This window comes from Nyctibius grandis, chromosome 1 (assembly GCF_013368605.1).
Source record: "Nyctibius grandis isolate bNycGra1 chromosome 1, bNycGra1.pri, whole genome shotgun sequence".
Classification (NCBI taxonomy): Eukaryota; Metazoa; Chordata; class Aves; order Nyctibiiformes; family Nyctibiidae; genus Nyctibius; species Nyctibius grandis.
The window spans coordinates 14135187-14163182 of NC_090658.1; the positions used below are offsets into that span (position 1 = coordinate 14135187).

Here is a 27996-nt window from a genome sequence, read left to right on the forward strand (position 1 = left end):
GTGCAGCACCCACGTGAAAACACACACGGGTGGAAGGAAAAGTTTCTCCCCTTTGCTTACATTGGAGGAAAAAAAAAGCAGGGATGGCTTTTGCAGCACAGCCAGCAAGGGGGAGAATAAAAGGATCTGCTCCTGGTCAAAGCAGGGTCCTTGTTCAGTGACACTAAAGACCTGCCTGGCCTGCAAACTTAAAAAAAATATTAATAAATAATAAACAGGAAAATAAAGCAAGGACAAGCTCTTCTCACTACGTCATTTTAATTGCATTGACACCCAGAAATACACAAAAGGATACGTGCCAAGAGCTACCCATCAAAGACAGGCTTCCTTCCATGGTGGCTCTTACTTTCACACTTCTTTCACTCCAAAAAAAAAAAACCAAAACCAAAAAAAAATATAATAATAATTGCACCAGTTGATGTACAAACAGAGTCTTCCCTTTTCACACATTCATGGATTCTGCCAGGAGGGTGAAGCCCCGGCACCCACCCCAATGCAGCCAGAGTGGCTCCCCCGGGGAAGGAACAGTTGTACAAAACAGTATGAAGATCTTCTTACAAACGTACGCCTGCAGTGTTTACTGGTTGGGGTTTGTTTTTTTTTTAAAAAAAGTTTCAAAACTAGGTTTTGGGTCACTAATGGCTTTTATCTTTTATCTACAGTAAATTCAGCATATATTTTTATTTTTAGGAATGTGTAAGGCATTTTGGTAAGTTGAATGCTAAGGTCTAGGTCACAGACTCATCAAACTGAAGTCCCTTCCTTCGAACTGTCCGCTTCCCCCTGGAGAAGGAAAACAGAGGTGGGTTACTCAACTGGGTCTCAACTGTATTCTCATGGTAGCTCAAGCATCAAAGCACTTCACAGATGGGCCAGGTCCTGCCTTCTGGGCAGGGAGAACCATGACCACCATCTCCTGTGGTCCCAGGGCTTCCCAAAAGCCACACAGATGGTTTCTGGCAGCAAGTGCCACCTTGCCTCTGCTATTAAATCACTGCCTGACGTGTGCTTCCCCACAGCCTCTTCCAGCACCAAAGGGAGGGATGGCCATGGCCACCACAAGTACCGTTTCCTGAAGCTGTTCTTTCAACTTCTTCACTGTTTCTCTCTCTTTGGTCAGTTGGTCCTGGGTAACCTTCAGTAGCTCCTGTAGTTTGGTGGCTGCCTGGCCCAGGTCCTTTGTTAATTTTTTTTCTTTTTCAAGTCTTTCCTACATGGAAGTCAAAAGAAAGCATCTGTCTGAGCCTCCCTTTGCCGTCTGGTGACCTTCCCCCCTCCAAAACACCTCAGGTCACCTCAGGACTGCACTGAGCCAGTTCAGTGGCCACAAGACAGAGGAGCACCCAGCTCCCTCCTCGCCAGAGGGGCCAAGTGTCACCCTACCAGCTACAGCTCCCTCTGGCTCCCCAGAGATGCCATGGGCTGAGACAACCTCATGGGAGCAGAACGGTTTCCCAACATGTGAAAAGCCCAGCCTGTGAGAGCATTAGCTCAGAGCATCACCCATAAGGACAAAGGATGAAGGGGCTGTGACTTGCACCCTGCTGTCCTTCAGCCACATTGGAGCTCACAGCCAGCCCTCGGCGGGGAGCTACCTGCAGAGAAACCATCTACCTTGCCCCACCATCCCCAAGAATGATAAATCATGCCCTTAATCCTGCTCAGACACAGCTTTTGCTGGCTTGGCTGAACACCAAGCACGAGAGCAGGGCAGCCAAATCACCTTGAGATGCTGGGCTTCCTCCGTGTCTGAAGCTGCTGCATTTTCAGCCAGTCTCAGCTTTTCCAGCTCTGCTTGCAAACTGCCCGCTGAGCTCTGGGCCTGGAAGGGGGACACATACTCAACAAGCACACGAGCTATAGGCAGCAGGCACCTCCTGCATCCTGCCCCATACAGCCCCTGGTCTCTGCTGGGTCTGCCTCTGGTGAAGGGTTAGGTTATACAGCCACTGTCAGACGGCTGGATGCTAAACACAATGCATTGCTTTTGCTGGTCCAGCTTCTACCAGGAAGAGGGCATTTCTCACCAGGAGCAGCGTGAAACCCAGCTAAAGCCCTTAACCCTCAAGGGAAAGAGCTGGCAAAAAACATGGGGGGACTGGGAGAGGGGCAATTCGAGGGGCCAGCAATGCCGTGTGGCTTTAGCACAGCTGCTGCAAGAAGTTCTTCACATGTGTGAGGGACTGTGGTGATGTCCGAGATGCAGACAGGGATGGGGAAAAACCTTCAAATTAATTCTTCAAATTAACTCTTCAAATTAATTCTTGGGCTTCACTAAGCAGCCAGGAAACCATGAAGGCCTTGCAAACCCTTGTATCCTCCTTGCTCGCACCTACCTCCTCCAGCTCCAGCGCCAGCTTTTGCCGCAGCACTTGCTCCTTTTCCACCAGTGTTTCGTTCTGCTCCAACTGGGTTTTCAACTGTGTTGAGAAAAGGGGAAAACACATTTGCATGGCCAAATTTTGCCTGCTTCTCAGGCAGCGACAGCTGGGACTTGGGACAAGAAGCACCCCATAGTGGAGGACGTGCCTGGCAGGTCCCTGTGCTCAGGAGAAGGCTCCACACTTAATGGGATTAAAGGAGAGAGACAGAGCCCGGCTCGTGGCAGCACTGCCATGGGCGAGAGGCGTTAGCCTGAAAGGGAACAGCCGCTGCTAACGCCTTCAGCCCGGCTCCAGCAACATTTACGGAGCCTCTGTAATCCCAATCCCCACCAGCTGGGAACAGATCCCGGCACAGCTCTGTTGGGGTGTCCCCTTCCTCCGAGGAGACACAAACCCTGAACCCAACGGGGCATCGTCATGTGGCAATGTTGGCCCAAGGGCCTGCAGCATCCCCTGCCTGCCTCCCCCAAAACCCTGCCAGCCTGCTGCCGTAACAGAGGGCTCCCAAGGGGAACAGCCTGGCAAAAGCCGGACGGTGACGTGTTCCCAGTGGGAACAGGATGCATGATTGAAGGGACAAGGGGGCCGGCTACCCCCCAACACACAGGACGGGAGACAACACAGCCACGACAGCCCTGAGCAAAGCCACGTGTGGTTCTCCATGTGCTTAGAGAAGGTGAGACAGGACAAGGGACATGGTTAAGGGTCAGTGCCTCCATGGGCAGCAGTCTCACCACCCTAACCTCGAGGGGCGCAGGCTCGCTTGGGTCAGCTTGTAACCCCACTACTTCTCCATCCTGTACATGGCTCTTCATCTCACTCAACTGCTGCCTGACCTGGAAGGAGGACCAGCAAGCCTGGCTCAGTTACACATCCCTGCACCGCAACCATTACAAGACCTACAAGGACCTACAGATAAATTTTGCCAGCTTTTTGCTTGCACACGAGCTGAAATGTTTGGAAAAACCATCTCAGTTTCTGCTAGATGCAGGATGGTGGTACCTAACCTGGGCAGCCTGAGGCATGACAGCTCCTGGGCGTGCAGAGCACATGCTCGCACCTTGTCTGCTCTCCTTTGATCACTCAGCACCTCAGTTTAAGGCCGCTGCTGAGGGTTTGCACTAACATAGTCGACGTGTTAAATAAAGCAGTCGAGGCAGGGTGGCAGGTCCCATTTTGCCATCAATCACAGCTCAGGTGGCTGGGGAGGCCACCTGAATACCATCCCTGCCCTGACTCCACCTACCAGAGCTCCATCCTGCATCGCAGCAGCACCAGCAGTCACGCTGCAAGCTAACAGCGTGCCGTGGCCAGAAGAAAGGGAAGGCAGCTGGATGAACGCAGACGTGTTCCACACTTACAGCTGCCTGCCCATCTAATGAGATTAAGACTAACGACGACCCTGCGCCACGTTCCCTCGAGAGCAAGGAGCTGCATGGGCTCGCTGAGTGAGCTGGACGGTAGCGGCTGCAAGGCTGGGAAGAGTCATGGCACCCAAGGGAAACTGTACTGCCGGCTCCCTCCGCTCTGAGCAGCTCTGCAAGCCAGCGTACTGCTGAGGTTTATAAAAACAATCATCTCCTGAGCCTCTCACAATCAAAGTTTGGATTTAAAAACAAAAGCCCTCATGGTTTCGGCAGGTCTGTTAGCTCTCCTGGCCCTATATCCCAGTCCTGTCCCCCACTTACCTGCAGAAACCTAGCCCCATCCTTCAGCTCCCCGAGTGACCGCTCCACACAGGCTGCACAGCCTCAGTCCTCCCATCCAGAGGTGGATGGATGAATGGATGCTCAAGGCACGCAAACCTCTGCCCCAGGGTGCTGTTGGGGTCACCAGTGTCCAGTGGTGGGGCAGCTGGGTTTTTCTGCTACATGCCAGCTTGTGCAAGTTCTTGCTGCTCTCCCTTCCTTCCCACCCCCACCACGGGAGGAGAGGCAGGCAAATAAAAATCTCTTCCTGGGTCACGAATATCTGCTCTGAAAGCCGATCAGTCTGGTGCCCGGGAGCAGCGGGTGCCTTCCTCCCCACCCCGAACCTGCAGGGAGGATGCTGGCCCAACAGCTGGGTTTGCAAACTGGCCCCAGGCGGAGCAGCCAGGTCCTAGCAGGGCAGCTCCAGTTGTCCCCCCTTACCAGGGCCAGCTCCTTGCTCTGCTTCTGTGTTTCGGTCTTCGCTGCCTCCAGCTGCTTCTGGGACTCTGACAAGAGCTGCCTCAACTGTCAAGGAGGAACAGAAAGGAAAAAAAATCAATTTATGCACTTGGTTTTGGAGCCCTTTAGCCCAAGGAAGCATTTTTATGATGCAACATCTTCTCAAAGAGGCCATGATGACATCACTTGCAAACCTGCCTTCTGATACCTGCTCAGAAAAATGGCTGTGAGACAGCTCTGTCTCACTTGAGCCACAGAAATCCCACAGGCCACTGAGAAGCAGTGGACAGCATCTCCATACAGATCTCCCTGTCCCATCACCTTGCCAATGGATCTCCTGACTTTAGGTGTCTACAACCCAGACCAGAGCAAACACCTCCATCTGTTTTCTCCTGCTTTACAAAGTTGCAGATCCTTGGGGCACTCCCCAAATCCCCAAAACACGGATGGGTGGTGAGTCAGGCTTAGAAGAAAGAAGCATTTAAGAGGGTAACGGCAACCACACTTACAACTTCAACTTCTTTTGTGTAGTTTTGGCGTTCGGAGCTGGCTGTCTCCAAGTGATTTTCCAGTTGCGTTTCCAGAAGAGAGGTGTATTCCTTTAGCTGGATTAAAAGGGAGGAAAGCGGGAGGGGGTTGATTGATTGAGGTCCAACACATCGCAAACATCCCATAGTCCAAGCCTGCCTTCCCCAGTGCAAGTCAGGAGACACGTCCCGACTCAGTCCAAGCACAGCACGCACCTATCTGGCACAGGGACCTTCTCCTGTACCCAAAAGGCCTTACCTGATCTGTGCTCTGCAGATCTGCTTTCAACTTCTCCACCATGTCTTCAAGGGATTTCAGCTGGAGTTGTGACTAAGCCAGAAAGGATCAGAAAAGGTCAGTGAACGACATCTCATGTGGACACTGAGCATCTTTCATTCAACTGAAAATCGGCCAGTGTTTCACTCCCACCTCTCCCACTTCATCTTGTACCCAAGTGTGAAAGAGACCTGACACCAAAGTGGAGCTCCACAGCCTGCTGGGCAGGAGGAGCTCCTCTTCCCAGAGAGGACAAGTCCAACAAGCCCAGGCCATAAATCGTGGAGCAAGGTAACAGCTTTTGCCTGCAGGACTTCAACTGGCTTCAGTCAGCATTCAACACCCGAGAAACTGGCACCAGACTCAGTGCAAGCTTCCTACTGAAAGCGCCTTTGGTTTGGAAGCAGCAAGGCAGACTTTCCAATGAGGTGTCATGGGCTTTGCCAAAGACACCAATGAGGTGTCATGGGCTTTTTGCCCAAGAGAAGCCAAGCTATGAGAAAAAGCATGGGGTTTGCATTTAAACCTGGACAGATTTTTGAAGAGGACTCCATGGTTACTGAATTTTTTGGAAAGGAGGAATTCACCTCCTCTTCACAGAGAGGCAGGACTGCGCTGGGACCTGCCCTAGCCACCAGACTTTCATCCCATCATACACACCCTGCTGCCAGCACACCACCAGCAGCCATGTCATCCCCATGCAATCCTACACCAGCCCTCAGCAGCACTGGCGCTGCAGGAGCCAGCAACGGGCCGAGAAATCAAAGATCTCTTGTACAAGAGCTCCTCCGCCTCCCTGCAGCCCCTGTTCACTTCAAAACCCCATGTGATGGATGGGGAGCAGCCAGACCATGGAAAGTAGCTTCATCTCAGTTCTGCATTCAAAAGGGAGGAGATATAACTTAAGTCCGCATTGCAGAAAAGGCACGGCCAGCCAAGTTCTCCTAGACTCCAGCTAAGTCACGAGAGCTCATGAAACACACTCCCCACCAAACTCCTGGGCAACAACAGCTCTCTGGCAGCTGGCGGCTGACTTTTCAACTAGGAAGAGCGGTACCCAGAGCTAGACAGACAGCTGGACCAAAACTATGTGCACTACGTGGCTTGGACCTCAGCTCCTTTCTGAAGGCTCAACTAACGCCAAGGTCAACTCAGGTTTTGAGAGCAAGCCAAGTTCTTCTGAAAATGGGAGTCCAAGAGCCCTGCACGTGCTCTCCTCCTGCCAAGCCAGCACCCACCAGGAAGGCTCAGCCCAATTTCCAAGCATCAGTACTTGGATTACTGAAGCGGTGACGTAGTTTTCCAACTACCATGCCCAAACCGGGGAGCTGCAACCATTCCTCCAGCTCCACTGGCAGGGTCTAGGCACACACCGGGTGGGGAGGTGGGATCCAGGAGGAAGAGAGGCTTAGCTCCTACGTGAGGTGGGCTTCTTGTCTGCTGGTTTGGTGACAGAAGGAGTGGATTTGGGGAGAAAAGAAAACCCTCAGGCTGGCAGGAACAGTTAGGGTCACCATTCAATTTAGTGCCAACAGCCCGTGTGCTCCTGTAACTCCAGCTCCACGAGCGACAAACCCAGGTGTGCCCCAAATACGCACCTTTTGGAGTTCCTCTTCAGACGCCGTGAGCTTTGCTTTCCACACCTCCTCCTCCTCCTCCACGCTCTTCTGCAGGTCTCGCAGCATCCCTTCCTGGGGGCAAAGCCTCAGCTGAGCCCAAACCTCCTCCAGCCCTCCCAAGCCAAGCAGTGTCAGGGCTGGAAGCCCTGGCATACCCAGTGCCTCTCCGAGGATTTGGACCAAAGAACAGGTGACAGAATTAGGTGCCCCAGGTGGGGCTAGCGGCTTTCAGTTCCTAGGCTGGCTCCACCACCTTGCTCATCAAAGGCCTTGCTGTGCCACATCTTACCACCACCAGGAAGGTTTCCAACACAATTTGGCTGAAGAAGAGCTCTAGAAATTCAGGTTTCTCCTATTCCCCTGTCTCACTGGCAAACAGTCTTCCATATGGCAGCCCCCCAACGTACTAAGGGATGCCCAGCATGAGCCCACAGGCAGCCTGGGCTGCCAGGAGACCTCTCAAGAGGTATTTCTAGTGGAAGACCAACACAGCACAAAGGGCTGCAACTTACCGTCTCTGCAAGGATAGTTCTATACTGCTCACATTCTGCTTGTAAAGTGCTTTGCGCTTCCTCTGCCTCTTTTAATTTAAGTGCTGAATCCTGAAAAGAGAGGGAAGAGATGGAGAGAGAGGTGAGGAAAAGAAACGAGTGACCCTCAGGCACTCCATCGCCCCTCCACTTTCCAGCCCCTTCACTTACTGGGGCCTCTGTTGTAACTGCCTGCTGCTTTAGCACACCCACGGTCTTCTCCTTAAACTCTTGTAGCCACGTGTCATAATCCTGAGTTTGAAAAAAACAGGACAAGGAAGAAAACCGATGCTTAGACGTCTGTCCTTCCCATGTGGTAGAGGCTCTGTGGGGGTCTGAGAAAGCCTGTGCCCACCTGCTGCGAAGACACAGTGACTCCGGGGAGGGCAGAGAGCAGCGTCTGCTTGGTTTGTGTCTGAAGCGCGTCCAGCTGTTGGGCCAGCTCTTCCTGTAAGAGGGACAAACCAGGGGATGGAGGTCTCGGACGCCTGTCGACCAGGCTGCCAATACTGGTCCTGCTTTTCTGTGCCTACAAGGGTAAGCCAGCATAGGGAAACCAGCCAACAGAGAAAACTGCTGCCGCTGGGAATCACCAAAACGTCCCTCCCGCTTCCCCCATGCTCCTGGTTCCCCCGACCATGACCTGCACTGTGCATACATGGCCCTCAGGGCAAACTTTGGAGAAGCTGGCAGGAGGGTTGGGCCAGCACTGCTCCTAAGAGGAGGCAGGTGACCCAGGGCAAGCACTGGTGGCTTGGTGAGGCTGAATGTTTCCCCTACAACACCAGCATCACTGTCACGGAGAAATGCCGAGCTCACCTTTGCTTTTGTGGCAGCAAGTAGTTTTTCCTCGCATGCCTTCTCCACTGTGGTCAACGCTTCCATTGCTTTCCAGTTCTTCTCGCGAAGGTCCTGCCGAGACCACACACAGAGGGCAATAAGCCACACATCGTGCCGAAGGCCACCAAGCTGCTTGTTGGCACTGCGGAGGATTTCAAAGCCTCCGCTCAGGAAAATGGGCAGCAGCCCGTCGCTTTTGTCAAGGGTCTTCCATCCCACTGCCCACGCGCGCCCCTTTCCCCTCCACCCTTGCAGCGGCCCAATGCACTGCATGGCTCAGGTGGTGGCCTCCAGGGAGCAAAGCAGAGCTGGATGGATGGAGGCAGAAGCTCCAGAAGCAGCCCTCAGGATGCCTAGAGCTGCCTGGAGAGAACACAGGCCAGCTGGAGGGCTGCAAGGTTGCCTCCACATAACTGATACCACCTTGTAGTAGAGGGATAAGAAGCAGAGGAGCAATGAGGTGTGAGGGATCCCTGCTCAGAGATTGCCTTGACCTTGCCAGGGTAGGTTCTCTCGGGCTTACCAGGTCCTAAACCTCCCAAGAGAACAGGGGACAGACATCTGCACCCAGGCAGCCCACTGCCTGCTGCAGCCCATTAGCTCGACCTGCACAGGGGATTCCTGCTCTCGGGCAGACAAGGCAATGCCTCCAGTGCTCTGTGGGGCTGGAAGAGCCTCTGGCTGCACCACAGAGCCATTGGTAGCCAACTACAATGGGTTGTCATCCAAACCCCAGAGATCCGGGTTTTGGAGGAAAAAATTGTGAGCAGCAAAAGCTGAGCCTGGTTCACTCACGTACGTTGTTTTTCATCTTCTGTTGCTCCACCTCCTCTCGCAGCTCTGTGGCTTCCCTTTCCAAGGATGAGAGCTGGTCTGTCTTCTCCTGGAGCCTGGAAGGGCAGGATGCAGGAGTGAGTCTCAGCATCCACCTCCCTCCCAAGTAGCGAGGTGTCGAGAAGGGTACCACAGCCCTTCCTATCCTGGTCTGTTCCAGGATCTACACAGTGGGAGGAGGAGGGAGTGGGACTAAAAACCACGGCCATGGCAATGCTGGAGTGGGATCTAGTTTTCTACCAGCTTATCAGCAATAACCAGCAAGCGAGTAGCTGGCTGGCTGTACACCCAGGACAAGAGGAAGAAGCAGCCTGATCCAAAGGCCAGAAATTCCAGCTTACACAACTGGGACTGCTCCCGACACACTCCCATCCACGGCTCGTTAGGCTGAGATAGCCCATAGCTGTGCATTTTGAAAGCATCATCCTATTATCTGGAGTAACCATAAATCAGGGCTGCCAACCAGACACCTGCAGCTTCCCTCCACACCCTCAGAACCACCATCTGCCCTGAAGGGAGCCTCAGCTTGATCAGACCAAGGAAGGTTCAGGACCTTGAAAAGAACCACCCAAGTCTCCTGGGGTCCCAGGACAATTGAACAGCTGCCCTCCTTTAGAGGAATGCTGAATGCTCACTGGCAGTGGGGGCATCTGAGAAATCCTTCCCCCGTGCAGAGCCTGAGCCTTCTTGGAGGTTCCCAGCACACGGGCAAGGGGCAACAGGCACAAGTCATGACATGGGAAACTCCAGTTAGATGCCAGGAAACCTTTCTGCACCGGGAGGGGGAAGAGGCTGTCAAACAGTGGAACAGGGACCCAGAGAGGTGGTGAATCTCCATCCCTGGAGATACCTGCAAACATCCCCAAAGAGCCTGCTCTGGTTGGCCCAGCTTTGAGCAGGGGCTTGGACCAGAAACATCCCACCCCCAGCACCAACACCACCAGAACCTCCTGCTCTGCAGGAGCAGTTAGCCTCCACATGCCTGCCAGCAATTAAAGTCTCACTTCAGAATGGACTGTCTCTTATTTGGGGCCAGCACTGGAGCCAATTAATATTTTAAACAGCTGTGTTGGCCAGGACTGACCTTGTCCTCCCAGCTTCGCAGTCCCCAAGCCTGCCTAACAGAGAGAGTAGGAAGCCCTCACCCACAGGGCTCAGTGCCTGGGGGAGCGTGGGACAGACAGACAGCAAGCTGGAGGTGCCATAGCAGCCCCCATATGTACCTAGACCCACCTTGACCGCAGCTGCTTCATCTCTGCTTCATTGGCTGCCTGGAAGAGAGAAAGCACTTTTGTTACCTGTCCTAGGCACGTGACGCAGGTCAGCCCTTTCTGCGGCATCCCAGAGGGGATCCCAGAGCAAAGATAACACAAGTACTGTGTTAACACAGTGCAAAAACACCTGCTTGAGCGGTGTAACCCCCTCTCCTCCTCCCACCCCAATTAAACGAGCACACGACCTGCAAGTGTCTGTCTTTTTCTGCCTCCCTCATCTGGCCAGCCTCCAGCAGAGCCTCGATGGATTTGATTCTCTCCAGGAGCTTTGTATTCTCCAAGCTGGCATCCTGCAGTTTCCCCTTCACGTTGTCCAGCTCCAGCAACTTGCTTTTAACCTCCGCTTCAGAGCTCAGCAGCTTGGTCTGCAGTTCTGTTGGAGGAAGGGGTGAGAAACACAGTAAGGTAGGTGCAAACAAATTTGGAGACTCCCCACCCTGCTCTGCCCAAGCAGGACTCTTGGCCAAAGAAGCTGTGGCCATGGATGCTTTCAGGAGGCACAGAAAGGGCAGGCAGGGATGCAGGACAGCACAAGAGAGGGGCATTGAAGTGGCATACTAGGATAGGACCATGCACCAGTCCTGCGTCTTGCTCACATCGACACCAGGCAGCCTAACTCATCCCTGGGTCTGCTTGTCCTGCCCTGACCAGCCCCACCAAGCACCCAGCCCTGAAAGCTCCAAGTCTGCCCCACAGCTCTCCCTGCGCCGATCCAAGGTCCTCACCAGCAATGCTCTGCTGCTGTCCTTTGGCCTTTTCTGCATCTGCTAACAAGCTTTTGTAGCTGCTCTGGGTTTTGCGGAGCTCGTCGCTTACTTCATCCAGCCTCTTCTGCAGTGTCGCCTCCACCTCCCTTTGGGAAGCCTACATGACAGGAAGAGAAGGCTTTCCGTGGCATGCCAGGCACCCTGGCCAATTCGAAGCAAAGCTCCGTGTGTCACATAACGTTATTTTTAAGCTATGCTTTGGGGGGTTTAAGCCATCCTTCCCCCACGCTCCCCCTGTGCATGAAGCATCTTGCCTTGCGCTCGCGTTTTATCATTTGCCAGCCCTCAAGTGGGAAGCAGACAACACCCGAATGTCTCGGTTCTGTGCCAAGACCACAGCCATCCTCCTCTCCAGAGAGCTAAGCTCTGAAAAACCTCTTAAAGCCCTGGTCCTAATGCACACCCCCAGCCCAGTAGTGAGAGGTACTGCCACGGCGCTTAGCAGGACAGAGACACCCAGACACGTGTTTCCACACGCAGAGGAATTTTCTGTGCAGTTTGGGACAGGGAAGACTTTTTTTTTTCCATCTTAGAAAGCAGCGAGGCAGAGGCCTGGCCAAGGCAGGCACTTTGAGGGGGAAGGCAGAGGAGGAGGACGAGGAGCGTGCTGCAAACCAGCAGCTCTATGGGTACGAGTTGTACCACTGCAGATGGAGAGACGTTGCTTTGCATGGAGGGGACAGAAGAAGGTAAACCAGCAGCCCTGTCTCTGTCTGAGTGATGCTTCCAGAACCACCAAGAAAGCAGGACTTCTCCATTTTTTGAGGATTTGAGCCTGTATCCTCAGCTCAGCGCTCCAGGTGTTACTGTGGAGAACGTTCTCCCTAGCACTTTAAACACACCACTGGCTTTAAAGTCTTTGAACTAGTATGATTTATTTAATTAGTATTAAGGTGTGCAGCAAGCTGACAGCCCTGGAGAAGTTCTCCTAAAAGCTGGTGTTTTGAGCCAGGAAGGCGGCTTCTGCCTTCACGCTGGCTGCATGCCCACATCACTCCCCTTTCTCCTCGGCTGCAAAAGCAGCAGGGGGTCAAAAACAGCCCACCAAAAGGAGATCTCTATCCTCAGGCACCCGAAAAATTAAGATATCAAAGATCCCTTGCTCTAGGAGCACCTCTACAAAAACATTTTGGCATGTGCAGATGAAGGTCTCCACCACCACAGCCCCTTTGTAAAGGGGCCAGAGCAATTCGGAGGCCACAACACATGCAGGAGACACACCTCACATCCCTCACCTTGTCTGCCACCCCTCAGGGAAAGAAGTGCAAGTTCCCGGGTCAGGGGTACCTGGGATCAATGCTCCCAGCCCCTGGCTTAGCTGAATCCAAGCAGGAGCGCTGCCACCCCCCAAAGAAGATGCTCTTCCCTGTGTGGATACAGCCCGCCTGCCAGCAACGCACAGCCGCTCACCCACGGACAGCGTGCTCAGAGGCTCGACTTGGGAGGTGTCCTTTAAACACCCCTAAAAACCCCAAACCCAGCCACACCCTGGTGACAACAAAAAAGCCACAAGCTCTACCTCCTGCACCAAAGAAGGAGAGCAATGGGCTTAAAAACAGCTAAGTCAAGAGAGCAACCTATGTCCACGTGAGCACAAGCTGGCGGGGACCAGTGGGTTTCCTCTCTCGCCTTAGGGTACCACCCAGCAGTGTGCACCATCTAGGCTTCCCCCCAGCACCTTCACACCAGGCTCATGAGCTTCACAGGTGAACGAGAACAGCTTCAACCACAGCATCGAGTTCCCTGGGCTTTGCTGGTGATGCTGCACAAAGAGCACATTGCATGTGACAAACTAACTGCGGGAGAGGCAATTAAGAGGTCCGCAAGGCAGCTTGCTCTCCAACCATGGATACTCATCTCCCTCCAAGCTCTTCCCATGGCCAAGTCCATAGATCCCACGCAATTTAGCCACCCACCCCACCTCTGTGAGGGTAGCAGGTTTGTCTGCGCCTGCCTGACCTGCAGCTGCTCGATCTGCTTCTCCGAAGCCGCCGCTTTGATCTCCCAGCTCTTCTTCTGCTGCTCCTCTTGCTGCAGCACCTCCGATTTCTCAGACAGCTCTTTCATCAGCTTGTTGCACTCTTGCCGTAACTTGGCCAGCTCCGCGTTTTGCCTGCACCAACAGAAGCAGGGTTATTTTAGCCCACAGGCCAGTCAAGCATCTCAGATGTTACCTAGCAGGGGGGAACACATTCTCCTGTGGGCCTTACAGGATGTGAAACATCCCAATGGTTGCGTTAGCCTGTTTCCAGGACCGCCTGGTCCTTCAGGGAGGGGGTGGAAAAGAGTTGACAAATCACTTTTCGAAAGCCGCGTTTCAATCACAGGAGACATTCCTTTCTCATGAAGTAGAGGACGTGAGGATCTCTGTTCCCAGACACAAGAGGAAACTCTCTAAGCAGCTGAGTCCGCTCTGTAATTATTTGGCTGCTGTTAATCACCAGCCATTTCAGACTTTCTATAAAAAGGAGTGTGAAATTCTTTTACCTAGCTCCTATTTGTTCTGCATGCACTGGGCAGGTCTCGGTTCTCTGCAGCATCACTCCCATCAAATAGCCAGCTGCATTTCTTCCAAAGTTTAAGAGTACAAGCTCCCCTAAGGGGGAGAAGTGCCACAGTGCCTTCTGGTCCCCTCTCCTCCCCTCCGCTGCCTATTGGTTCTAGCATCAGCACAGGTGACCCCAAAGCAGAGAGGGTTTCCCCTGCCCTTCCACTTGGGAAGAACATCCTTGCTTCCCCGCCAACCTTCCAAAAGCCATTTGGCAAGCTCTTCCTCACTCCCTCCTCTACCTCCAGCTAGCTGGGGTGTCTGTAGAAGTACCTTCAAGAAAGCGGGTGGCCAAGCCCAATGGACAGCCAACCCCACGGTTTGCCAGAGGGCAGCCCCAGGCTCTGCCCCCACCCGGCCTTACTTGCTCTCCGTCTGGCTGGTGGCCTGGTTGAGGGCGTCCCTCAGGATGGAGTTCTCCTGCTGCAGGCGAGCCAGCTGTGTGTTGGGGCCATTCTCCAGCTGCTCCTGCAGTGTCCGGATCTAGAGGAGCCCAACAGGGGTTAATGCCGCCACTGGCCCCTTTGCTCTCCCTGTGAAGCCTGTGCGATGAGCAAGAGGGACTGGCAACACAGGGGGGTGTCTACCAATGCTGACAGCCCCCAGGGATGCAACATCCCATGAGGATGCTCCCATGTGCCTCTTCTCCCTCAAGCACCATGGTCCAGGAGCATGGTGGGGTCTCAGCCCTCCCCGAGGCTCTGGTCCCCTCACACATCTCGGTCTTCTCCAAAAGACTGCACATCTGCCACCAAAAGCCACCCGACAGCCAGAGGAGAAAGCCGCAGAGCACAGCGTGGGGCTCACCTTGCCCTGGAGCTGCTGCGTTTCGCTGACGTGCTCCTGGTAGCTGGCTTGCATGCGTGCCTGCACCGCCGCAATCTCCCGCTCACGGGCAAGCAGCTGCTCCTTCAGCTTGCCCTCCACGGCCGCCGCCTTGGCCCGCTCAGCTGCCAGTTCCTTCGAGGGGAGAAGTCACCCAGTTAGGCCTCAGCGTACGAGTTTCCCCACTTTAAGGGGATGCGAAACCAGCGGCCTCCTAGCTTAGAAGACTTTTAAAAGTTCAGCCCTTTTGGAGCTGCCCCCATGCCCAGCTACACCGTTTAGCACTTACATTTCCTCCTGCATTTTGTTTTGGGCTCTGTGGCCACTGGATGCCACTGTTGTTCCACATTGGGTCAGCTAAGAGAAAGGAGTAAGACAGCCTGGAATTGTACTTCCCCCCCACCTAGGATCAATAACATCACATGAAGTTTGGGGCAAAGCAGGAAAATTAAAAAAATAAAATAAAAATAAACACCCTCTGCCCCCTGCCAAGTCAGGGATGCTCCGTTGGCTTGACGGGCAACCGCCCTGAGTGGTCTGCACAGGCAGGGGTTTAGGACAGCACCTGAGTGCATGGGATGGCTTTGTCCTCTCCTCTCCTGCCTGCAGGCAGATGGGTCCTGCCAGCTGGCGGGGGTCTGTTCCGACTTCAACTCCCAGACAGAGGTGGAGGTGGGGGGGGCTGAGTCAGGGAAGGTGGCTGTAAATAGGATCAGGCCCCTTAAAAAGGGACTGATCAGCATCTTCTCAGCTCAGGGGACCCAGGCAGACATGAGGAGAGATTTATTTTCCTCCTTAAACCAGCAGAAAGCCGCAATCTTATGGGAAGGGCTTTCCCCTGCTTCTCCTGCAGCTGCCAACAGGCATTACCCTGCAGCTCTTTGGGCTGGTGCCTCCCTGGGCTGGATCAGGCCCAGGAGAGGAGGCCAGGCGGGGATCTCCTCCCCTTTTTTGGGAAGAAAACAGCAAACAGGTGAAGGGCCCAGAGATCCCCTGGGGGGGATGGAGATGCGGGGAGCGGGAGGCACATGGTGAGCCATGACGAGCAGAGCCCACGCCAGGGATGCCGGGAGGGCCACATGGCACTTACCTTGCTCAGCTCCCGCAGCTTGTTTCTGGCAGCAGCCGCATCCTCCTGCTCAGTGGTGAGCTGCTTCTCCTTCTCTTCCAGCTGGCGTTTCAGGACAGCAACTGGGTCACCCTTCTGCATGGCCTGCCAGCACAGGGTGGCACATCAGTGGGGGCCACCACCTCCGGACCCATCCCCTCCACCCCACAAACATGGGATCCTGCCCTCTGCCCTCTGCTCCAGGGGAAAATTCATCTCCGGTCTCTAAGACTGACCCTCGGGGCCAGCCTGCCCAAAAACAGGGTGCCTTCCCTCCCGTCCGCACGTCCCAAGGCAGGGCAGAGCGGCAGAGCCCCGGTGGCAGGCAGCCACGAGGGCGCTGGCAGCCCTACCGTGTGCCAGGTGTCCTGGACGATGCCCGCTTTCTCTGTCAGGATCTCGATGAGCTGCTGGGCCTCCCCATCGCTGAACACCATGCTGCTGATGGTAGACACGAGCGTCTTGTAGGGCAGGTAGAGGGGCCCATCTGAGTCTGCGGGTGCTAGGAAGGAGAGAGGAGGGGTTGCAACCGCTCAAGCCAACAGCAGAGCTGAGTACCACCGTCTTGGTTGGCTTGACCACCACAATTGCCATTTCATACCAGCATCCACCCAGATTTCCACAGTCAAGTTTGATACCTCTCTAACTGAAAGCAATATGAGAAGCGCTGGAGATGACACTCACCACACACGCGTGTTTCTTGAGCCAGCTGTCACCTCTGCCTGGCTCTACTACTGGTCCCATCACCCTGCCACCATCCCCCATCAAACTGACTGATTCCCAGCAGGAGCTGGGCATGCTTTGCTAATGGCAGGGAGCAGAGACATGTTGGGCATCAGAAGATGGACCGCATCGCGATACAACCTTGCTGGGGGACGTCACCCCACGCAGCGGTGCCAGTGATGCAGAGTGCAGCAAGGTCATCTCCTGCCTTTCACCACGCAGGTTTGTTCCAGCTCTTTGCTAAGGGAACGACATGACTCCAAACCCTTCCCCTACACCTCTGCTAACCTGGGAAAGCCAAGGAGCATCAGGGACCACGATTCTGTTGTAGGACCACAGTGCACATGGTCACAATGGATAGAGGGTGGCACGCTGTGTTTTAGGAGTTCCTGCACAGTATCTATGGCCCAGTGGGCTTATTTTGCTAAAAAAAAACCCTAGAATTACAGAATCGTTTTGGTTGGAAAGGACCTTTAAGATCATCGAGTCCAATCATTGACCTAACACTGCCAAGTCCACCACTAAACCATGTCCCTAAGCACCACATCTACTCATCTTTTAAATACCTCCAGGGATGGTGACTGCACCACTTCCCTGGGCAGCCTGTTCCAATGCTTGATAACCCTTTCCGTGAAGAAATTTTTCCTAATATCCAATCTAAACCTCCCCTGGAGCAACTTGAGGCCTTTTCCTCTCGTCCTATCACTTGTTACTTGGGAGAAGAGACTAACACCTGCCTTGCTACAACCTCCTTTCAGGAGGTTTTCCCAGAAGAAAAAGCAGTTTGGACTCCAGTAGCTCCAGAGCCTCTAAGGCTAACACCAGGGTCTCTGGAACGCAGAGCTCGGACTCCCCAAGCAGCAAGGTCAGAGAAGAAGTCTGTTTTGCCTGTACGAGTAATTGCTAAGTAATCACTCTGTCTATATCTTGACCCATGAGCTTCCCCACCTTATTTTCACCCCCATTCTGTTGAGGAGGGGAGTGAGAGAGTGGCTGGGTGGGCATCTGGCAGTCAGCCATGGTCAACCCACCACAGCAACACAGCGGCAAAGCCCAGGAACACCTAGCAGCTCCACCATGCACTGTTTGTTCCTGGCTTCTGGTAGATCCATTTGGGATGGCAGCACTAAGCCCTGGCAGCAGCAGAGTCTGTCTCACCAGCAGCAGCCACTTCCCAGCAGTGCAGCCAGGGCAGCTCCACTGTCTTGTGTAACCGGGGCACATGAGCTTGGCTCACACTTCACTCACACTGGTGACAGCACGGATGCAGGACAGCACATCACCTCCCTTGGCCCGGTCCCGCTGGGCGGAGGGACCCACCAAGCGAAATTGTGCCCATCTCCTGGCGGCGTTGCGCAAGCGAGCCTTGCACAAGGCAGGCACGACACAAACCCCACCTTGCAGCTGGCAAATGGAGCCAGGGCAGCCTGCCAAGCCGTGGCTAAAGGCAGCCTATGCTGCCATCGAGCCCATTTGCAGAGCGGGAAACCTTGCGCCTCGCCGAAGGAAGCGGTGAAACAAGAAGCAGCCGTGCGGCAAAGCTGCCATGGGAAAGCACAGCAAGAACAAGGGGTCTGAAGAGCCGCTTCTCAAGCCCAAGGGGACACGGGAGACACGGAGGGCCCTTGTGTGGAGCTCCACACCCGGGAGTCTGCAGCCCAGATCAGGTGCCCATGCACGTTTCATGGGAAAGTGTGGCTCCTGCTATCACAGATAATGACCTGGGAGCCAGCAGTGTGCCCAGATGGCCAAGAAGGCCAATGGCATCCTGGCCTCTATTAGGAATAGTGTAGCCAGCCGGTCTAGGGAAGTGATTGTCCCTCTGTGCTTGGCACTGGTGAGGCCGCACCTTGAGTACTGTGTCCAGTTCTGAGCCCCGCACTTCAAGAAAGATGTTGAGGTGTTGGAGCGAGTCCAGAGGAGGGCGACCAAGCTGGTGAAGGGTCTGGAGGGTCTGACCTATGAGGAACGGCTGAGGGAGCTGGGGTTGTTTAGCCTGGAGAAGAGGAGGCTCAGGGGTGACCTTACTGCAGTCTACAACTACCTGAAGGGAGGTTGTAGTGAAGTGGGAGTCGGCCTCTTCTCCCAGGCAACTAGCGATAGGACAAGAGGACACAGCCTCAAGCTTCACCAGGGGAGGTTCAGGTTGGACATCAGGAAGAATTTCTTTTCAGAAAGGGTTATTAGACATTGGAATGGGCTGCCCAGGGAGGTGGTGGAGTCACCATCTCTGGATGTGTTTAAGAAAAGACTGGACATGGCACTTAGTGCCATGGTCTAGTTGACAGGGTGGTGTCAGGGCAACGGTTGGACTCAGTGATCCCTGAGGTCTCTTCCAACCTGGTTGATTCTGTGATTCTGTAATCACTTGCAAGCAAGTTTTTGTGTGATGCAGGAGGATAAAAATGAACCACACATGAGACAAATACCCCAAGACACTCTTGTCAGGTTTGCCACCCGTTTCAGTGCCAAGCACATGTCTTTGAACACTTTGAATATCCATTTTTTATCTGCCACGGGATAATTTGTTGCTTCTGCCTTTGAGGAGGAGAGACCACAGCTGCTGAAACACTGCCCTCAATACCTTGGTCAAACTGCAGCCAGCTTCATGGTGCAAATACTGCCGAGAGCTTTCCTTTGAAAAATCCCACAGAAGCAGCTAAGACATCACTCTTGGCTTTTAAGACATGCGGGACTGGCACTTCATACCCAAAGGAGTGGATGTTTGGAGTAGCCAAAAAAATTCGCAGCTTAACAAGTGCTAAAAGTTCATGTCCAATCCACATTCCCTCGGCTGTTACAGCTTGGATTTAGGGCCATGTTTTTCAGTGTTAGAGAAATGCATCCCTGCGTGCACATGCCAAACCAGCCACCTCCAGTGTCCCCAACACCATCGCTGCGATAGCCTCTGATAGCGCTGCTCAAACTGTTTCAAATCTCATCACTATGTGGAGATGGCCTTTAGTAAAATCCTTACCTCAGAGGAGCAGATTACAAGGGTTTTAACCCAGCCTTGGAGACCAGCGCTCACAAAATGTCCTGCTGAGTAGCAGGACCTCTTCCAAAACACGGGTGTGGAAACTGCCAGGTTACACAGCAGCCTAGGTTTGGATGTGCTGGAGAAGGCTAGCAAGTAGAGGCATCTTTTTGTTTGGCTGGGATTTTTGTAAATAAAGAAAGAAATGAAACCTATGCACACACACCATCATACCACATCCCACCTTTGAGAACACCTGAGAGATTTCTCCCACATGTCCATATAGGAACACCTCTACAGGTCTGAAAGCACTCACATCTTTAGTGCTTGTAATTATCACTTAACCAAAAATAAAACCCAAACTGTTCACACTGGTGCAATGAGAGGCAAGAATCCAGCTACAGAGCTGCTTCTCCCCTCCCTACACCTATTTACACCCTGGAGAGTTCAAAACCACCTTCTTTAATCTCTTCCATCTTCGAGTCAGTCAAGTGAGGCATGAATGATGACGGGCGAGTTTTCCCTTCCCTGTGACATATCCAAAGTCACTTCCCTCTACCTCCCTCAATCCCCCACAGTATAAAATCCCTTCAGTCCTTTCCCCTCCAACAGGCTGATTTTTACCTTCAATGAAGAAGGAGGAAACTCTAGCAGGGACCCACCTCCCCATAGAAGAGTGGTAGGGCTCCTGTGTGCTTTTAATAGTCAGGAGTGGAAGGGGAAAACACTTCATCTTGGCTTTCCACCCAGATGTCCAGCACCTTGGCAGCTGCCCCCTCTCCCAGGATAAGTACATGCACCTCCCATTCATTCTCAGTGTGCAGATCTGCTCAGAGACCCCCAACGCAACAGCAAATCCAAGAGGAACCTGTAACTCTTCAACACCTGTGTGCTGGACTAAGGAGCTAAGCACCAAGCAGGGGTACCCGATGCAGGAGGCAACACATTACAGAGTGAAAACAAGTCAGTAAACTCTTGACTTCAACTCTACTTCCCCCCAGAGAGAACTACAACCCAGTACAGGCTTGTTCAACCCACCTTCCCCTTGGCGCACATGGTCCATCTCACTAGCGGCAGCCTTTCTACAGCTGCCCTGTTTCAAACACTTAAGAAGAACAAAGAGATCTCAGAATGGGATAGCTCTGTTTTAACAGCACCAAGATGCCCTGCTGGCTTACTCGGTGGGAATATACACAGAGGAATTTGGCCTTACTTGGCTCGCTCTTCTTCTTAGATGCAGCCTTCTTCTTGACGGGTCCATCGTGCTTCTGCTCCTCATGGGTCGAAAGAGCATCGGTTTTCTTGATGGCGACGGAGCTGATGACTGGAGCACTTTGCTGCGTGCCAACTGGTGGCACAGCCACAACAGGCACCTCCTTAGGGGTCACCTCTAAGACGGGAGAACTTTTGGGGACACTGACAGGAGGTGAAGCCAACGCCGGGCTAGGAGCAGGCTCTACCTTTGCCACCTTCTTCTCCTTCTTCCTCTTCTCCTTAGGTGACGGAGCAGGTTTCTCCTTTTCCTGGGGGGCCACTGACACCGCTGCAATCAGAGACTCAACAGCTACAGGCTCAGGCACCACAGCAGGCTCAAGAACCACATCCTTGGGAGAGTCCATCACTTCCTGAGTCAGATGCTGCTCTGGGATTTTTCCATTAGGTTTCTCTTCCTTTTCTTTGCTTTTCCTTTTTCTCAACAGGTTTCTCTTTCTTCTTTTTCTCTATTTTCTGCTGCTGGGTCTTCTCAAGTTCTTTGCGTTGCTTGGCCAAGGCTTCCTCGTAAGATGTCTCCTTCATGGAGAAGGTGGACACCAGGAAGATCCCGATGGCTGATATCACCATAAAACCTCCAAAGACCATAACACCCAGTGTCTGAGGGTCATACACATCCATCCTGCCTTATTCTTCTGTGCCTGCAAGACACCAGAACAACAGTCAGTGGAAGGAAAAAGAGATGCAACAGCCTCTCTGAGCAGGGAGCTTCATATGGACATGTGCATCTCCAAATGGCACCATGCACCAAAAAGACAAATGCTCAAGATTCACACAACTCTGGTGAGGGTGACCTGCCCATACACACCCAAGTCTGTGCTCCTCCGCTACGTTGCCTATGCACAGTGGTCCAGTCATACTGCAGTGACTAATTTCACTGGCTGTAGCAATCAATCTCCAGAAGAATCAAAGAGGGGGGAAAAAAAAACAGGGATGCAGTCGGAGACAGCCATGAGCAACTACCCATTACATGTCCAATGGGATGGTTTTGCGTGACCCTAGGCAATACCTACAGCCCTGCAGCAGTAAGAGAGCCCGTTTTCAGACTGTTTGGTGCAGGCTGGCCAAGATCTGGGCTTTCCCTGGAGCACTTGGCCTTTTCATTGCACCCAGACACACATCCAGGTCTCAACTTTGGAATAAAACATACCCCCGGAAGGAGAAAGCATGCCCAGGAGAGCTTTCCCCAGCTTTGCAGTGGCCCTGGCCTTCTCCCTTTGCCACCTGCACCCTGCAGCACTGCTGGCATCTGCCCAGCCCAGTGAGAAGGATGCACGGTGACTGCGCCCCACTGGGTAGCTGCTCCCAGCTCCCCACAACAAGAACCACCTCAGCAATGATGCTGGGTGCACAGACGTCACACAGAGAACCAAGTCAAAACCATTTCCTTGAGAAGCAAATACCAGTAAAAGTAATAAGTTCAAGCTAAAAAAAAAGGATGACCATTAATTATCTCATCTCCCCAAAAGATGCCCGCAGGAAGAAGTGAGACTTGCAAAAGGAGTGCTGGATGTAGCACTTCTCTTTCTACCTCTGCTACTCGCTGGTGGGCAAACCTGGTTCAGGGTCCTTCCCACCCTCCTCTCCAGCCTCAGTTTCTCTACTCGTAACACATGGAGCAGCAATGGAGACCGTACTGCCTGGTCTGAGATCTAGCAGGCAGGGTGCAGCCACACAAGGAGAAAGATGTTGCTATCTCCACTCTTAATTGCTAATTGAACCCCGTCCCTAGTTTTGAAGCCAATCTCTTCTTCGCTCTCCCACTCACATGCTTCTCCCATCGGGGCAACACCTCCGCGTGGCTCCGAGGTGGCTCATGAACCCCAACATGCTGAAGTCAAGCAGTTATCTGCGAAGAGGCACTTCCCAGGAGGTGCCAGGCTGCAGTTTCTCATCATTGTGCATCAAAACATAATCAGGAAAATTCGGAAAGTCCTCAACTATCAGTTCCCATCCCCATGCTTAACTGTACACGTTATCAAATTTCCTCTTTAAGAGGTTGTGGGTTGAGGAAGGAGGGAGGGGCTGGAAGGGGAGGAGGCAAAAATAAGAATAAAAGTAAGGAGATCAGCATCTTTTCAAAACCCCAGTGCTCGCAGGGAGAGACCTTGGAGCCTTTTTCTTTCTAACAGCCGAAGCAGCGAACTCGCAGCCGAATCTGCAGCCCAAAGCTGCTCGTACAGTGAGGGGGTGACAGTGCAATGAAAAACTCTCCTCCAACACCTGAGCAGGGGGTGCAGAGCTGGAAGGAGCTGCAAAGCGCTGTCTCCCACCGGAGATACCCACCGACCCAGGGAAGGATGGCAGTCCAGCAGCCCAGCCCTCCCTTCCCGGCTCTCCAAGCATCCCAGGCAAAGCAGGAGAGAGCTGGCAGGCAGGAGGGCTGCCAACGCCAGCTGGAACGAGCCTCCCCTGGCAGGGAACCACGTTTTACCCCGGGGCACCGCTCAAGATCCCAGCTGATACTACAGGCATCGCTATTTCACGTCCGCCCCGGTTGTTTTGGATTTAAACAGCCTCAGCCTGCTCTATCCCAGCACGTCTGGTGCCAAGTCACTGCCTTCTGACTAGGTAGCATCACTTTGGGATGGTCCCCACCAGGACAGACAGATTATTCCTAACCTGCAGGGTGAAAAGGGTTGGATTTCCTCTCCCTGGCAGTAAATAAAAAGTAGGGCTGGAGAACACATACCCATGACCTTGTGCTAGTTTTAGGGCTACACTGAAGCACCCGGTAGCTGTATTAGGGGCAGAACAAGGCGAATTGCATTCCTTGCCCAGTGACTGCGACATATCGGTAAAAATAAACCCTTCCTGACCTCACGCCACCATGGCTTCATATCTAGATAAAAATTTGCAGCTCCAGCTTAGGGCAAGGGCATCACCGAGCGCTGGGAAATGTGCTCCAAGCCCACCAGCTACTGCCACATCCAAAAGCAGATGGATGGAGCCCCCAGAGGATGAGATGGGAGGAAAAAACCCAAACCTCCACTACAGAGGTATCCAGCACGCAGAGGATGGATGAGAAAGGATGGCATTATCACACAGAGACCGGGGTGGTGAGGCGGCGGTGCCGGACACGGCACCGTGGTGCCGGAGCTCTCTGCCTGCCCCACATCTCACCCGCACTACTGCCCCCCCCCAAGCCCTTACAGGCAGGGTGTTTGAGCCCCACGCTCCCTATCCCTCGCAGGCAGCCTCACCCAGCCCCGCTGCAGTAAAAGCTGCCTGTACCTTGCCTCCTCTCAGGCTTTACAGCCAGGGTGAGATAACGATGCAGATTAGCATTAAAGTCCTTCCTAGCTAAACAAAAACAAACCCCTCCAAAACAAAACCAACACAAGAAAAAAGCAGACCAGAGCACCAGCCTAGAGGAGCTGGGGACCTGCTGGAAGAGCCGTCACAGCAGCTGGAGCTCGTGAAAGCAGCTGAGATGCTCGCACAGGCCATTCGCAAGCTCCCACCACTGGACCAGAGGAACTCCATGCTGTTCCCAAGGACAGATGTGCCAGGAGAAAATCGAAATGAAGAGTAAGAGGTACCAACAGGACAGCAATTACTCCCAGCAGTGCTATCATGGCAAAGGGAAACTTTGGGCCTGTCTCAACGCTTGTGCCCCGCAGCCCACGGTGCAAGGCCGGTCTCGGCAGACCCAGCGCTGACTCCAAGGAGCAAGTTCTACCAGTACAGTTCCTCCTGCGGTCGAGACTTGGCATGGACCAGCCCAACAACTTGTTTGGAGAAGAGCCTATCACTCCGATGACGCAAAGATGGCGGCACGCTCTACACTACCGCGTGTGTTTAAATCAAACCAGGCTGGCTTTGGCATCTGGGGGATAAGGAAAAGTCTTCCTCTGGGAACTTCCTGATGCATAAATGCAAGAAGCAATGCCCCACAGCATTAGCATCAGGAGCAAAGCTCTGCTTTGGCATTTCCTGACCTCGCCGCCTTTGCCCTTCGAAGGGCTGAAAGTTTCCTCCTGGATTTGCACAGCAAGACACAGTCCTTCTTGTGAGCACGGTGGCAGGAGCGTGCGTGCCGTGCCCTTCAGCAGGAACGCCCTCCACGCTTCCCACCTGCACAAAGCCTTAGCCAGGACACAGAAAAATAGGGCACTGAAGGTACCACTGCTTGTCTGCTCACAGATGCCTAGAGGATAGTTTCACACACACAGGTTTGGCTCGACAGCCAGGCTTTAAAGAGGCTTGAAGACTTCAGCCTCTTCCCCTCTGTACCTTCTGGTCCTCCACAGGACTTTGTCCCTACAACAGCATTTTTCAATCTGATGCCCGGGCTGCTTTGGGAGAGGGTTGTGTGCCTAAGGGATGCAGGGACACCACCAGCTATCAGAGTCCACGTTTGAAAAATCAAGTTTACGTCCAACACTGAGCACGTCTACCTGCGTGAAGTTTCTCAAGCAAGATCATCCTCTACTCCTCACCCAGCCAAAACAGTGGAAATCATCAAATATCGCCACATGCAAACTCCTTCCACAAAATAGCCTGTTCAGATAAAGCTTTTCACCACCACCAGAAGAGGAATAAGATGGACAACTGGTATTTCACTTGGCCTTCTCATGTAAAGGAGCCAGCTGAAACACTGTGCTCCGACTCTTTCGTTCCTGAAGCTTTTTCTCGTTATCCATCAAACTTCCCAACATCCCAGATAACAGCCCAGGACACCTGACCTCCCTCGCCACCCTGCACGTTCAATCAATCACCTCTGTTTGCCCTGAGCAAAAGTCCAACTCACCCCAAGGAAGCAAAACCAGTAAAGCACTCGGCCTTGCTGGTATTTCAGCACCAAACAATTTCCAGGATGCACCAACCCACAGACACGCGGTGTGACAGCAACCGGGGCCCACACTCAGTGTCTTGTGGTCGCATTGCCAGAGACAGTTAAGTGTCAAAAACCAGGCTAGAGCCTTCCCACCTGTTCAGCCTTTCCTCCCCTCTGCGACCACTTCCATGAAATCCACGGGAATTCAGCATCTTTGCGACTCGGCCCTCCACCAACCCTGGTTTAAATCAGCCAGGTGGGCAGGAGAAAAGGAAGAGACAGGTTGTGTAATAACTATAGAAACCTTATTTCTTCACACAGGCAAAGGAAAATATATCTGTTATGTCCTCCTGGTCTGGATAGGTGCTGCAGATGGGAAAAGATGCACTTTGCAAGCAGGACACTGTTCCCCCTGCAATCCAAGGCTTGCACTTTGCCATGGTGTCAAGGTGGCATCTCAGGTCAGAGCAATGTAGAAGAGGTGATGGGGTGTCGGAGGGCAGAGAAAGAGAGAACTGGGTTCGTGCAGCCGGGCTCTGCATAGCCCACAACAACGCCTGCCTGCGAAGAACCTGCAGCTCCCTTTCCTCTACAGCATGTCCCATCAGGTTAAAAAAAAAATAAAATAAAAAGCTCTCCCCTCCTTACACACGCACACACAAGTCAGTTGAAGCTGGTTGACCCAATACACAAGTTTCCTGGCTGAGATTTCAGCTTTTTCCAAAACCAATATTATCTCCCTGGCCATCAGGGCAAGAAGCGGGAAGCACCTAAGGGACCGGCCACTGTTTGGGGAGGGCACTGCCTGGCCTCTGGTTCAAAGAAATAAGGTCTCCTCTCCTTCCCTGGCCCTGGTCTGTTGTTTCCCTCGTCAAAAGGCAGCCCAAGGGCAGAGACACAGCCAGGGACAGCGTTCCTCCAGCACAAAGGAGGGACAGGGTAAGGGAGAGGGAGGCCTGATCCTGCTGCTAGCGGGGCAGCCTGGCAGCAGGAGAAGGCAGCAGCACTGCCAGCAGATAAAAGTCAATCACCAGATACTTCTCCTGGAGTTTCTCTCTCCACCCTGTTCCCGCGTCCCTGGCAGCCTCTGTTTAAATACATTTTCTGCGTAAGTGACTGTGCATTTCCAGCCTCCCAGTACCACGTATTACTCTACGCAGCAACTCCGGATCAGCCAGCACGCCGATCGTCAACAGTTATAGCTCGACTTAATTGAACGTGTCTTTGCGCTCCATTAGCTCTCGCAGCGCGGCAGCAGCAGCAGCCGGGACCCTTGGTCGTGCTGCCAGCTCCCTTCCTAAGCCTCGGAGCTAAAAAAAAAAGGCAGAAAAAATATATCTATACACGAGAAGAGTGTAATAGCACCATAACACAGCTGCAGCTTGACAAACCTCTGCAGCGGCTATTACAAATTTTCTCTCCCCTCCCCGGCCTCGAGCGGCGTTTCACCGCCGGCCTCGTCAGCTTCTGCTTGGGGCTCACGTCCCAGGTAGCACCCGCCTCACCCAACTCCTTCCAGCCACTTCCCGGCGACGCGGGCGAGGGGAGGCCTCTGCCAGGGCTCCTGCGGAGAGGAAAGCTGACATTTCAGGCGGGGAGGTTCTTCCGTCGCACCCGGCCACGTGTGCAGGCGTACGCTGGCCCCGCTGGCCCGCTTCCCTGGCGGGGCGAGGAGTGGGGCGTCCCGTTGGCAAACCCGTGGGGAAGCTGGCGACATCCAGTTTGGAAAGACCCCGGGGGAACGGGGTCTGTGCTTATGGGGTCGCTGCCTCTTTTCAGGCATCGCCAGACCCCACGCTGCCGGGGGTCTCCCACGGCTGTAGGGATTTTTTTGGGGGGGGTCTTAGTTAAGGAGAAAAAAATAAGGCACAACGGCCTGCGAGCTATGACCTTTTGTCACCGCGTTTAATCAGATTAATGAATTTCATCGGGCCAGCGCTGGGGCAGGGGAACTGGTTTGGGCGCTGCGGGGCGGGCGGTGATGCCCGGGGCCGGGGGGGGGGCGGCGGGCGGGGACCGGGGCCGGGGGTGCCGGGGGCGGCGGCGCGGGGCCCCTCCCCTCCGCTCCCCCCTGCTGCCCGGCCGGCCGCACACGCCGCCATTCCGCACCGCCCTCGACCAGCCTCAGGCCATTCATCCGCCCGACCCCCCGCCCCCGCAAACGTGGGGCCAGACCCCAAACCCGGGATCCCACCCCCCGGTTCCACGCGGAACACCCGTCCGCGTGTGGGAGCAGCGTGGACGCGTGTGGGTGTCCTCACCCCACTCCACGTCTGCTGACAGCCGGGGGCTGGGGGGGGTGAGCCGGGTTGTGGGGTCCCCCTCGCAGCGTGGGGGCAGGCGGTGGAGGGGTCCCAGGGCGACGCCTCCGCGTGGAAGGGGAAGAGGAACGGGCAGGGGAGAGGGGGGTGACGGCCGCCGCGTACCCACCCGTGCCGGGTCGCGGTCCCTCCTCGCCGCCGCGGCCGTGTGGAGTCGTGGCACTTTCCGCCGCTGTCTCGCCGGGCTCGGCCGTCCCGTCCCGCCCCGCCCCGGCCCGCCCCGCCGCTCCGCGCCGCGCC

The 27996-nt window shown here is 54.1% G+C and overlaps 1 protein-coding gene across 1 annotated transcript; it reads right to left on the reverse strand.

The window, feature by feature from the left end:
* Nucleotides 1-241: 241 nt before the first annotated feature.
* On the reverse strand, nt 242-27945 carry RRBP1 (ribosome binding protein 1). The gene is given in 25 exon segments (XM_068416744.1): nt 242-783; nt 1067-1210; nt 1724-1822; nt 2337-2420; nt 3128-3220; nt 4517-4600; nt 5044-5139; nt 5321-5392; nt 6937-7029; nt 7470-7559; nt 7659-7739; nt 7843-7935; nt 8307-8399; nt 9127-9217; nt 10395-10432; nt 10621-10808; nt 11161-11299; nt 13162-13315; nt 14115-14233; nt 14558-14710; nt 15666-15788; nt 16037-16185; nt 20597-21069; nt 21071-21296; nt 27862-27945. Coding segments are annotated over 24 exon segments (2994 nt in total). The 5' UTR covers nt 21277-21296; nt 27862-27945; the 3' UTR covers nt 242-744.
* Between the last annotated feature and the right edge of the window lie 51 nt (nt 27946-27996).